Source organism: Morone saxatilis, unplaced genomic scaffold (assembly GCF_004916995.1).
Source record: "Morone saxatilis isolate NCDOM2014 unplaced genomic scaffold, NCSU_SB_2.0 Contig10, whole genome shotgun sequence".
Lineage (NCBI taxonomy): Eukaryota > Metazoa > Chordata > Actinopteri > Moronidae > Morone > Morone saxatilis.
This window is the reverse complement of record NW_023339652.1, coordinates 1,652,225-1,665,695: the sequence shown is the minus strand read 5'-3', so window position 1 is coordinate 1,665,695 and position 13,471 is coordinate 1,652,225. Positions and strand designations below refer to the sequence as shown.

Below are 13,471 nucleotides of genomic sequence, written 5' to 3'. Positions count from 1 at the left end.
ACAACAGGAAATGAGAGAGAGAGAGAGAGAGAGAGAGATGCAGGGAAGGTCTGGACTCAAATCAGCGAACGTTGCAGTTCTCCGTCGCCGTGTGCCCCGTTTCCGTCGCTCCGCCAGCCCATGAGTTGTTTCTGAGCTCCAGTCCGATCGGGTTGGTCGTCGTCGTGTCGTCGGTGTGGGCAAACAGGAAGTTACAGAGGGCAGGGAAGCGTCGGGCAACAGATGTGTCAGCGCGCAAACAGAAAACCTGCATCTGGAATGGGCTCTGAGTAAACACACTGAGTCTAAAGGCCCGAACGCCCCCCGCTCCAAACATTACATCATCTTTGCACCCCCCCCACTGTGGTGCGTTTGTTAGTTCTGATTTCCATAATGGTGCTCGTACAGATATCGGTTATGATTTGCATGGCAGCATTTGCATGGCCCGGCGCAGACGGATATAAACTGTCTTTCTCTCTTCCAGGACTTCAGATGTGTCCCATGCCAGCCGCAGTGGCCCTTCAGTCCCGAGATGGATTCCAGAAGTCAGAGCGACAGCGACGGGGGAGGAGGACGCCACGGGCGGTCACTGTCGTCGACCGGCTCGCCGGACACGCCGCATGACGAAGGGGGACCGCAACCACGGCCTCCGCAAACCCACGACGCTCCGCCAGATCCTGGGTTGACCAACGGGCAGCCGCCCCACGCTCCAGCCGTGCTGTCTCTGGATCAGATCAGGATAACCGGGAGCAGTAATGAGTACACAGAAGGGCCCGCGGTTACCCAGAGGTCTCCGGCGTCTGAGCACAGGCAGCAGAAGAGCGACGTGCTCACGCCAGCGGCTTCAAGGGCCAGCGGGCCGCAGGAGACCCCGGAAGAGAGGCCCAACAATCTGCGCAACCTGCATTCATTGACTCAGTGTGAAAACACAGATCCCGTCTCCTCTGGGGGGGGCGTGCTGCGCTCCTCCAGCGTGGAGGACTCCCACAGTAGCATCAGGACCAGCGTGGGCAGCTCTTCTTCAGGCCAGAGGCTCCTCAGCAGCCCCATCATCAGAGCGCAGCCCAAACGCACAGAGCTCAGCTCAGAGGAGCTCAAACCCCTGAGCAACGAGTCCAGGCCCATGGTGGCCGTGCCAGGCAGCGCACCCCCGAAAAATCAAGGTATACACTCCGACAAGTGCGGGGACTGCGGCCGGTGCTGCTGCCCGGAGTGCCGGCGCCCACGGGCGCTGCCGTCCTGCTGGACGTGCGGCCGGCGGTGCATGTGCTCGGTGCAGAGCGCGGTGGAGTACGGCACGTGCGTCTGCTGCATCAAGGGGCTCTTCTACCACTGCTCCAGCGACGACGAGGACACGTGCGCCGACAAGCCCTTCTCGTGCACGCAGCCGCACTGCTGCGTCCGCTGGACCACGGCGTCGCTCCTCTCCCTGTGTTTCCCCTGCCTCCTGTGCTACCTCCCGGCGAGAGGATGCGTCGCCGTGTGCCAGAGCTGCTATGACCGAGTCGCGCGACCCGGCTGTCGGTGCAGGAACCCCAACCCGATCCACTGTGAGGACGCCGGCAAGCCAACGTAGAGGAGGAGGAGGAGGCGGCGGCGGCCTGGTCCCCAGTGTGACAGCAGCTGATGGCAGCGTGAGGCTGAAACATGCTCCGACATGTCAGTGTTCAATTAGAGGTGTGGCTCTCACATATTCGCAGCTCCAGCAGGAGAAACAGCCACTTAGTTACAGTGAAAATGACTGCTGGAGCCTCATTTAGGACGCCTGTGGATACTGTTTCTACATGTTAATTAAAAAAAAGCTCTTGGAAGCTCAATTTACCAGCTGTTCTGTCCATTTTTAGAGAAAAAAAGCATTTTTTTCTTTGCAGCAGTGTTGCTTTTTGACCAAACAGGATTCTCCAGCTGCAGTTTAGGACAAAAGTTAACAAGCAAATGTAAATGTTAAGCAGTTATTAATCAGAAAATGTAATTAATTACATTAATTGCGTTACTTCCCAAAACTGGCTCCAACTGATTATTAGCCTTTATATAAGTGGTGTATGGAGTTCCTCAAGGCTCAGTCCTTGGGCCTCTAATTTGCTTCACTTTGGCCAAATTATACAAGACGATAAACTCAACAAGCATTATTATGCAGACGACACCTGAATGTATGTGTCTAATAGATTCTCAGAGCAAATGTGTTGAAGAAATCAGAGACTGAATAACCCTGAATATCTTTAATCCAAAAAAAGAAAACTGAAACTCACTGGAGCAAACAGTAAACGATGAGCTCTCATCTCTACTCAAACAACACCCCTAAAACCCAAGCGAGAGATCCGCAGTGACCACGGACAGAGTCTGCATACAACTACCTTAAAAACAGAGCAACAATAGGAGGAATAAAGGAAACCAATTTATTTCTAGCAGGCCATGAACTCTGCTGCCGAGTCTGAACAAAGCCGATACAAAGCGATGCTCTGGCTTTTAGAGCGCCGCAGATAGAATCTGAATTGCTGCCACTTGTATAAATCTCTCAACGGTTCAGGTTTGTGAACTTTTCCTGCACTTTACTGGACAAACAACAAACAAGCCTCTCGCTGAGCTTTTATTGCTTTTTACTTTTCAAAAAAAGGATAAAAACATGGCAGCTCTTCAGAAGATGACAAACCCGACCTAAAGTGCATGCACAAACATTTTATTAGAAATTCAATGCCAGAAAGAGGCCCGAGTGCATATTTCAATCTGGAACACCTAAAAAGCAGAGGAAGGAGAAAACACACAGCTGGATTTTTAAATATCTTTCATGTTTTCATCATAATTTGAAAGCAGTTGTATGATTGGATTGTAGCGACTGTTGATAGTAGGCCTCTAACAGGTCACCGTGGTGAAAATGATTGAGTTTGTGGAGCTGCAGATGTGGTGCAGCCTCTCCGTTTGCCTCTGGGAGCTGCAGACGACACAGCGCCATTCATTTGTGCCGTGAAGCTGCAGGCAGGACCAGTGTGTGTCCAGTCCATCTCCATGCTATCACGCAGCAAATTGCCTTTTCATTAGAAGCAGGTAAATGAAATTGTCTTTCGTCTGCTGCTGCTGCACACGTGAGGGGGGAAGTCGTCCATGTACGGACGCAGAATCCATTACAGCGCTGACAGGAGGAGCCGCACATCTCTGTACAGTACGGCGGACATTATGGAGAGAGGGAGAATAACAGATCTGAGTAAGGAGCACAGGATACGTCTGAGTGCAGCACTGAGGGGAAGCAGCAGTCTGGATGAATGTGCTTAATCTGGATGTGAGTAGTTGAGTTTACACGCCCACCTCCTCTGCTGCTTGTTCTTTATTTGCTACAGAGCGCTGCAGGAAGTTAGCATCGCCCTGGTTCCTCCACAAACACCCAATGAGAGCCGCTCCTTTGAACTCCAGAAGTAAAACGCTCACGCCGTCTCACGAGTTCAACGTCACCACCAACTTGTAGAGAAATGTTGTGATTAAAATCTACAAGTTGTAAAGTTTGAGTTAGAGTATGAACACAAGTGAGTAGATCAGTCTCAGTTTTTTAAAGACACGTAAAAGCTTCAGCATTCAACTAACCAAGACATCAAGTTGCATTATGGGAAATGTAGGAACCAGTGTTTTGAGGTATATTACGTCCCATGTCTACAATACCACACAGGAGGAGGACGCGTATCCTCCACCTCACTCGCTCTGGGAACAAAACGCCGACCTGTCCACTAATTATCCCGATTCACCGCAGCTGAGTCGGTTTAAGGAGTGACCCTGTTAACCTCTGACTTTCAGCTGAATATGTAAACTAACCGGAGACTTTATTTGGCTGTAAGTCTTCAGTTAACAGGACGGAGACATTGTCCCGCTGTACAATTAGCAAAAGCTACAAAAATGTCCACATGGGAAAGTCCTGGGAGTACATTTGAGCCTTAAAGGTCTCAGATTTTGGTCATTTCTTGCTCTTTTCAACCCTTTTCATTGCACATTAAACGACACAGCAGCTTCTGCTCGGTCCTCGGTGAGAGGAGAGGGGACAAACAGAGGTCAGTGACACCTGGGATGAACGTTAACCTCCTCTGAGCTGACAAAAGGCAGAAGAAGAGACAAACCGTCAGCGTGGCTGTGTGTGCAGCAGCGTTGGAGCTGCAGGACTCCCTGCATCCGTCTCTTTATTTTTATGCGAGCAGAAGCCTTGTTATATTTGGCATGTTGCTACGGAAACTGGCCTTCATTTAAGAACTATTGTTGCCTCTTCCGCGAAAGGGGAGAACAAACTGTGCCGAGGCTTTTTTCTTTTCATGTCTGAAGTATCCCTTTGACATGGAGCTCAGGTACAGCCGAGTGCAAGGCCGCGCTAAAGAGCACCAACAAAAAAGAACAAAAAAAAATAAAAAACTCTGGCAAGCAAGTCATTATTTTTCATTAAGCAAAGCCGCACAGTAATCACTCTTCCTTTGCAGGCACAGATTCAGCTGACCGTTGAATAATGTGCAGCGGACACACACACACACACACACACACAGAAACACACACTGGTAGCCAGAAGCTGTGCAGAGACACTATAGATATACAGTCCTCAGAAATAACACAGCGCCAGTGGGCAGCAGCGCCACTCCAGCTCGCTCCAAATAATTGGGTTAATTTAGCCGTTTAGTGTGATGACGCCCCAGGACGGCGCCCAAAAAGTCCACAGCAGTTGTGGCAAAAATAAAAATAAAAGTGAGGCGGTGGCAGCTAAAAGCCTCCATACTGTTCCTGCCTTTATCTCCTTCTCCGGGGCACTTCTGTCCAAACCCCATTTATTTTTAATTGCTTTTGTTCGCATCTTTGTTTACGTCTCTGCGGCCTCCGATAAGCGCGGAAATAATGGGAAATTAATTTGAATACATTTACAGAGGTGGCTAAAATGTCAGCCTTTAAAATAAAACTTGCTGCTGCAGAGTGATTTTTCTCCTTCTGCAGCAGCGTTTCATCATCGCTTCTGTTTGAATTTCCACACACGTGCTAACGGAGCAGCTGGTGTCCCTGACAGGTCACATGTAAACACAGTGTATGTCAGAGGGCAGAGGAGGCGCGTCGCAGCCGGAGTCAGACTGTGGAAGGGCCAAACAGCCGGCGCTGTGGATCTGTGAGCACCGTAATGCTCTGCTGAGGAGGCGAGGAGAGCTGGAATCAACTCTGAAACAGGTAAGTGATGGTTTCAGTTTAAAAAACACCACAAACATGGCCGCCTGCTTCTCTTCTCTATGTGCTTTTCAGCAGGAAAACATGGGAACAATGTCTTTGTAATGTAATTTCTGCCACTAGGGGGTCTCTCACATCCAAACAGGAACAAGAGAGGAAGTTAGATGAGGCGGTGAAGCAGCGTGGGATGGGAGTTGTTGTCTTCACCACCACCAACGCTCAGGATTCCTTCAGTGTTCATCGTTCAGGTTTCTATCGGAGCCAAATTACAACTCAACTACATAGAGAACATAACTTGTAGAGTTTATACACTGTTTAATGAAAGAGACATCAGATTAAATATTTCCTAAAACATCAAGATTTTCCTTCATTGGAGGGACAGATCATTAATCAAACACAGAAAAACAGACTAAATATGCATAAAACAGGTGTCCATTTACTTTAGGCCATATAGTGTATTAGGATTAATCTCCAATAAGAAGATATTTTTTATAATCATGTGACCAAAACTATCCCTCAAGAAACTTTCACAAACTACATTTCTGTTAAATCCTGCTTTTTGTAGCCGAGGTTTGGTGTGTCACATACTACAGCACCCATAAGCCTCGTCTGCCTGTTGCCACGGCGACAGCAAAGCATCTCACGAGCAGGTCCTTCTCGCCCGCCGCCCTTCCTTCAGCCCCCCCCCTTCCTTCAGCCCCAAACCACTTTGAGGCGTTCAAGCGCAGTCCCAAAAAAAACGGGCAGAATTAGCTTCAGTCGTTTTTAGCACAAGCACACACGACTGAGTCCGTCGGCGTTCCCCTTCCTCACATTTCCCTCCTCTTCGCTGCCTTCCACCCCCCGACCTTGTCGGAGGAAAAACAAATTAAAGTCCCATTTATTATACGGCGCTCTTTGTTAGCGCCTGACTGGCAGCACAAGGACGCCCCCCCCCCCTAAATTTAACCCCAACAAACACTCCATACAAACTATTCCGCTGTTATCCGGCTGGTTTGGATGAACTGTTTGTGGTTTTATTGGCACAATAGTTTGTCTTCCTCCACAAACACAATAAATAAATTCACTCAGTTCATTCATTCTTGAGCACTGAGCTTCAACCTTCATCTCAAGGTTGTCCTCCAGAGCCATTTATCCAAACACAAACGTCAGGGAGCGTTCAGGTTGGACAGAAAAGTGTCTCAAAAGGTCGGAGGAAGAATAATACAGGAGCGATCTGCGCACTGATCCTGACTGACTAACAGGTCTAAAGTCAGATGTTTGCTGTCAACAACACCTGAGAGAGCGACCTGCAGAGCCGTACAATCGATAAGATGCAGCTTCAACGGTGAGTCAGCGACGCCAGCGAGGATCTCGCAGGTGAAACAGACCAACAACGAGATCCAAACGGGGTCATTTAGGAAATAATATCAAAACAGATCGTGAATGGAAACATAAAGAAAGCCCTCGGACGTTTAGTTCCCAGTTTGAAATCAGTTTGGACGGCAGCATTGATGTGTTTGATCCCAGTACAGTCACATAATGCTCCAACTGAACTGTGGAGGAACTCGTTAATGATTCAGGATGTTCTCAGACCCTGAACAACATTTCCAAAAGATATTTATTTATAAAGATATTTGCTTTTGTTAAACTGTGATTCTGAAGTCGACGGCTGGCGTCTTACAAAGTGTTTCATGAAGTCTGATTCTAACATGAAATAACATGGAGATTCTATGGAAACCCATTTTTAAGTCCTTTATAATGAGTAAAAGTCATAATTGTGAGGAAGTTTCTCATTCATTATAACGACTTACAGAATCCCTTTATTCTCGTCACACTGACAGAAATTAGCTTCCATATTATTCAAACGCTGTGTGTAGCTCGATTTGAGCACTTTTGGGGACTTGAATTTACACAATAAACACATTCTCATCTAAAAGTCTTCCACTCATCAACCCTCAGTGAACACAGCTGATGGTTAAAGTCTGATTTCAACGTGGAAATAGATCCAAAAGTCACGTAGCTGCATTCAAGGACACTTTGGAGGCCTCGAACGTGATATTCAAACACTTTCTCCCGCTGCTTCTGTTAAATTGAGATTCTTAAGTTGTCGATTTCCTCTCCACTTTAGTTACCAGGCAACTTGGCTGCACATTTTAAGTGAGACGTGATTAAGCAAACATATTATTCTCCCCTCTGACGGCCCGTTGGTTCGCTCTGCTTTTAATTCCTCGTGTGCAGCTCTTTATCCAGTCGCAGCATGTCACTGCCTTCGCAAAAAAAGTGCGTCTGGCGCCCTGCGGCCCGAGGAAATCTGTCAAAAAAATCGTCTTGGCAGAGGAGAGGTGACACATTTGAGGCCCTAAATCTCGGCTCAAACCAGGAAATCCCTTTTCAGTTCGAATCACAATCATCAGCCACTTACACGGCAATAAACTGTCACGTTGCTTTATGTGCTCTGTGTTTGCATTTGTGTGGCGTTGTGCAGAGCGAGGCCCGGCTCGTACGGCTCCCAGCGAGCGGCGCTTTATTTACAGACTCACACACGTTTTAAAGCATTGGCAGAGGCTATTAATAGTGTGGCAGCCCTGATCTCTGGTTGGAGAGGAGACTGCATACGAACCGTGCCATCTTCTGGCTGCAGCAGAGAGAGGAGAGGCTGAGAGAGGGAGGAAAAAGAAATGAGTCGACATCCAACCGGCGTGGAAACAGATACTGCTGCTCACAAACGATAAGAAACCGGAGACACGGGGGAGAAATGTGTCACCGTCTTATTTAATGTCACGTCCTCCTGAAAGCTGATACACATTAAAGGGAGCTGCTCATTTCCGACTGTATTCTTATTCTGGGACTCCTCAAAAACATCTTTATTTATCTGTTACTGGCCCTTAATGCAGCCCCTCGCTTCACCCTCTGTCTGAAACAAGCCCCGCCCTCCTAAAAGCCACTTTTTACTGTATAAAAACACATTTTATAACTTTATTCCTGATGGAAATATAGCCTGAGCTACTTGTTTTTAGCAGTAAGCTACTTTAGGTAAATCCCTTAGAGACAAACAACAGATATTATTTAAAGTTCTTGTATTTTTAGACATTATTTACTAGTTTATTCAGTTATTTTAGTGTAAAACTGTTGATTTATTCATTATTCATTATATTTTTGTTTATTGTAATATCTAGTTTCTAGCACAGCTTTTATTAAACACTATTCTTTTGTTACACCCATTAAATCTCCTTTATTGTCATTTTTATCTTCGTATTGTTTTTATTTACCTCTCTTATGGTTCTGTCTCATCATCAGTCACCTGTGAAGCACTCTGAACTGCACTAACCTGTGTGAAAGATTGATTCATTGATTCATTGGTTGATGGCTGCTTGTGTTTACACACTTAAAGGAGCAGCGTGTAACCTCTCGTAGAAAACACAAGATAATAACTCGTGTATTGAACTCGTGGCTCTCATATCTCAGCTTCTGTAAAACAGAGAAGAAGAAGAAGGCAGCCATTTCGTTTCGGGCCTGTGAGAACAGCTCTGTGTTTGTTCCAGTCTCCCCTTCCTGGTTTTCCACCTGTCCCTCTGCCCCCGGTCTGCTCCGAGCATCCTCCTCCCCCCGGTCAGATCGCCGGGTCGCCGGCTGCTTCCAACCCTTTTCTAGCTGAAGCAGTGACTCACGGGTCAGCACAACCCGGCAGAGAGAACAGGAGGAATATGGCTGATATTTTTAGGTGAGTGACTCACGCAGACACACATCTCTCCACACTTTCACTTAACGTCTCTGCCGAGCGCTCGAGCCGTGACGAGCCGGCGCAGGGAGGGTTGGGATGAAGAGCGGCGCTCGCCTGGATGCTGTCTGAAACACAGCGAACACTCCCTCACTACAGATCCCTGTTTGTTTTAAAAAGGAGTCTCATTACATAACACCGTGTACTGCGGTCAATAGAGCCCGTTTCAAGACTTATAGCTCACTCTCACACCTGGACCAGAGGACACTGATCCACCGGGGCCTTCGGGTTCAGGTCTGCTCACACTGGACAGTTTTGGTGATGTCACCTTGCATTACATCATCAGCACTTCAGGAAGTGTTCAGTCTACGTTAGTGAGCCTGATGTTTGTGTTCATCCTCTCGACGTACAGCGGTTCTTATTCACAGCCGATTAAAACGACAACACGGCTGGGAATATTCTATTTCTGACAGTAGATCCTCACACTGGACCTCTAAAGGCTCTTAGAGACTTCAGACCATCAGAGACTGAATATCATCAACATGTAGCTGAAGCAATCACACAGTAGAATATGAGAACCTGAAGGTAAACCATAACCACAGTTCAGCTCTTGCTCATGGTGCTCAGCGTTTAGGACATTTTTTGTGGCGTGTTTGTTCATTCTCGCCAGATTTTACCTCAGACAGTAAAAACAAAGTAGAATTTATTATATTTTACAGGAAATTCACCTGTTAACTTATTAAAAGACACACCGATAGGACAGATAGTGAGATGCAACATTTCCAGGTGTTTCCAGGACGTGTGGGGAACCCTGGGTAATACAGCGCGCAGTAAGTTTAAGATATTAAACTGTTTCAGGAATATTACTTCTCCTGACTTTTTAACTGCCTGCAGATACTCGTCACATTCATTTGGCTTTCAAAGACGTCTGAGCGTCTCCACAGCCGGGACGCGCTGTCATTGTTAGCTGAGCTGCTGGCAGAGCTCCGGGCAGCGTGCAGCGGTAACCGACGAGGATACGGGCGCTGAATTAGTGAGCCCGACTGTTTTACGGCTCTGTGAATGTACCTTTGTGACTGCGCCCCGTCCTCACTTCAAAGACACAGACACTGTTGAGGCAGAAATGTCCCCAACTTTGAAGTTGATCAGGGAGGCTGCTGAGCGGCGGCTGACGGTGGGAGGGGTCTGGATGAAGGCTGAGAGCCTCCCTAGAGGCTCCTCCACTACTGCAAGAAAGAAAATACACTTCAAAGCACCGCCGCTATCTTCACTGCTTCTGCTGCCTGAGCCGCCGCCGCCGCCGTGCAACCAGTGCCACCAACACAGAGAGAGACGGGACTGTTCACCACCCAGCTGCTCTCTGGGACCACGAACACACAGTGGAGGCTGCTGGGTAACAAACATCTGGACCACTACCGGACACATTTCAGGGGATATTCAGAGGAAGATTCTGGTTCTAGTGTTTGTGGTGACCCCTGACCTTTCAAGCAGTCTCCACTGCTCAGACTCACCATCTTATAGAAACGGTGATATTTCATATATATCGTCATACAGTTAAATCCTGATAACAAATATGAGATGATGAAACTCGGTGAGATGAAAAATGAATCGTTTCCTTATTCTGCGTCACAATTCACATTACAGAATCGTAGATTAAAGCAGACACATTCTGCTGTGAAATAACATTTATTTATATTACTATAATCCTTAATGTTGTTGGCACCTAAGTGATGATTACATAACAGACTGAGAGAAAACCACTTATAGAAACCGCTCCGCAGAATCACAACCAGGTTGGTTCAGAAGGTCTTTAAAGAAGCTTTAGGGCAGCACTAATTATTTCCTCACAATCAGGAGGCGAGCTGTGCAGAATAAAGACATAAAGACAGAAATAAAGCGCCTGCAACATCACACGTGAACACCAAGAAAAGGAAACTCTGTGTAGCATTTTGCCGTATTAAGTCTTTACTCGGCCATTTTCCAAGGCAATGTTTGTGTCGCTGCTGCTTTGATTAAGGGGATTTCCAGAGATTATATTCCCCACAAACTAGAAAGGCATTATCAGTATTAAAGCAGCGATGCCTTGAGCTATGCTGCAGATCTGCGGATGAGATCAGATTTGAGAGGGATGGCAGGATTAGACGCACAGAGGCGTAGACCTGACAGCTCATCACGGCTTAACACAGAAATGATCCCCACGACACCGCCTGTATCCCGCCATCTCCTGAACATTTGGACCCGGGACCAGATCCCGACTGCCAGCAGGAGCAGTTGGAGGAGGAGGAAGAGGAGGGTGATGCTGCACTTTTTTTTTTTTTTTAAAGGGGGAAACTTTTTAAGTTCTCGTTTTGTTAAATACGTCTGCGGCCACAAGAAGTGTAGTTAGCTCAACTTTAAAGCTTTATTCAGTGGTTTTGGTGAAAGTGGAGCAGATTTTGTGGAGAAAATATTGTCCGGTTTTCCCTGACTGCTCAGACAGACAGACAGCTTTAGCTAAGGCTTCCTGTTTTATGTGGAGTTCAAAGGGTGTAAGACATTTTTTAAATATACCTTTATGTCAAGATTTTGTTCATTCCAGTCCTTCCCCGACTTTCTCTGATTTTTAACCCCGTTTCATCATTTTCGTTTGACAGTTTTGGCCTCTGGGACTGGATGAAGTCTCCTGACTGTCCCTCGTCCTCCTCCGAGCTCCCTGCAGAGAACACCTTCAGGTTGGATCCTCAGTTATTTATTGGCGGTCCCTGCGGCGCAGCACGTGACGTTTAGTGCGCTCTCTATTATCATCCGGGTGATGTAATGTGATGTACGACCCCCGTGACCTTCTGCACCGAGGAGGAGGAGGAGGCTCTGGGAGGAGGGCGTCGCAGACTCAAACAGCCAGACGCAACGCAGCCTCCGGCGTGGGGTGTCACTCAGGCCGCTGTGGAGGACAACAATGGGCTGATGGGACCGAGCATACAGCTGGGACTCTCTGAGCTGATCCACCATAAAACCTGACAGTCACACACTTCTGCTGCGGCTCACATCCAAATCCATCCTTTTTTATGTTAATCCTAATATAATAAGTTGGTTCAAGTTTCATCTACAATCTTCAGACAGTTCTTTGCCTTTTTCCAGAAAGAAAATCAAACAATGCTGCAAAGTAAAGCTTCAAACTACCTGATTTCTGCCCTGCTGTTTCAAAAACTGACCCCAGATCAGAGGAAAACCGCCGCTCGCTCCTGTGAGGACGACAGCGATGTGGGAACTGTTGAAAGACGTGATCTGAGGGCTCGACAAAACTCCTCAGACTGCGTCACACACGCCGAACAGACAGCGTTATGAGTCTGTGTTCAGCTGGCTCAGTCTCTGATCCACCAACCAGCTCTGACTGTGCTCAGAAATGCTCATTATTGAAACTCTCATTCCCTCTGAAAGAGCTACAACACAGTTTGTTTATACGTAGAAATATTCTAGCTAACTGCTAACGTATGATAAGGTTGTCTGTTAGTTATTAGTTGGATTAAAGCTTTAATAACGTGTATCAGGGTTATTATCAGCTCCCTGTACTCGCTTTCTAACAGCAGTCTGCTGTAGATGGTCCCTCTGGAGACCAGACAGACTCTCGTAGTGTGTGACCCCCCCTCAGGTACTTCAGGACTTCAAAACACCCGATAATAAGACAGGAACTGGTATCATTTCTAATCACCGCTCTGCGAAAATAACCACACAGAAATACGTCGCAATGGAGATGTGATGAGCAGAAATGCCGTTACCATGGAGACTTTACCTGAGTAAACTAAAGAATATAACCTTCAGTGAGGTGAGGAAAAATGAAAACAAAAAACAAAAAAAGCTGTGACCTTTAACGTGACGAAGGTGTCGCGCTCCCACCGGAGGAACCCTCTGCACTTAATTTCTTTCACACACAGAAATAAAGTGTGTTTCTCTCTGCGGCTGTGTGTTGTTCTCCCGACGAAGAAGGCCTCAGCCGGGGATCTACTGTAGCTACAACCCCACCTGATCAATTTTTCAAAGGGTCTTTGAAGTCAGCCTTTCTGAATACTTCCTTTTATGGCGAGGCCTCTTCCCTCTTTTAAAGGATGCCACTAGGAGACTCAATAATGCATAAAAAGCAGGGCATTGTGGGATGCTGGCCTAGAAGGAGTATGTAAATGAATCCTGGGTAAGAAGGCCACAAACACAGGCCACTCCCACACATTGTGAGTCAAACAGAGGAAAAAAACACTGTTTTTCTGCACTTTTAAGATGCTGTTTAATGTGTTTCGACCCGTTTGCAGCTCCAGCAGGACGAAATGTCCTTTTTTTTTTTTTTTTCATCGCGAGAAGCTTGTGAAGTGAAAAGAGCTCGAGAAAAAAAAAAAAGCTGCAGCGTTTTCACATTTTCATAGATGTCAGACGTACAATCAGGGCCTGATGTCGACAGCAGGAGACCAATTTCTCCGAGCTGAAGTACGAAATGGTTTCCATAACAAAGACTAATCAGACTTTTTTTTTTTTTTTGCTCTTTGTTAGTCCTTTTTCTGTAATTGACCTCTTTCTGGTGATGTCTGTTTAGCTGGCTGAGTGAGTCCATTGTTTGTTCCTAAAAAAGCCTTGACGAACACACACACACACACA

At 46.9% G+C, this 13,471-nt stretch overlaps 1 protein-coding gene and 1 long non-coding RNA gene across 2 annotated transcripts in view; one reads left to right on the top strand and one right to left on the bottom strand.

Moving 5' to 3' along the window:
* The window catches only part of LOC118341532, a 27,212-nt gene that overhangs the window by 5,067 nt on the left and 8,674 nt on the right, over positions 1–13,471 (bottom strand). The window lies entirely within an intron of this gene.
* On the top strand, positions 436–1,574 carry spry2 (sprouty RTK signaling antagonist 2). The gene has a single exon (XM_035679797.1). The coding sequence runs from the start codon at positions 512–514 to the stop codon at positions 1,553–1,555; it is 1,044 nt and encodes a 347-aa protein (XP_035535690.1). The 5' UTR covers positions 436–511; the 3' UTR covers positions 1,556–1,574.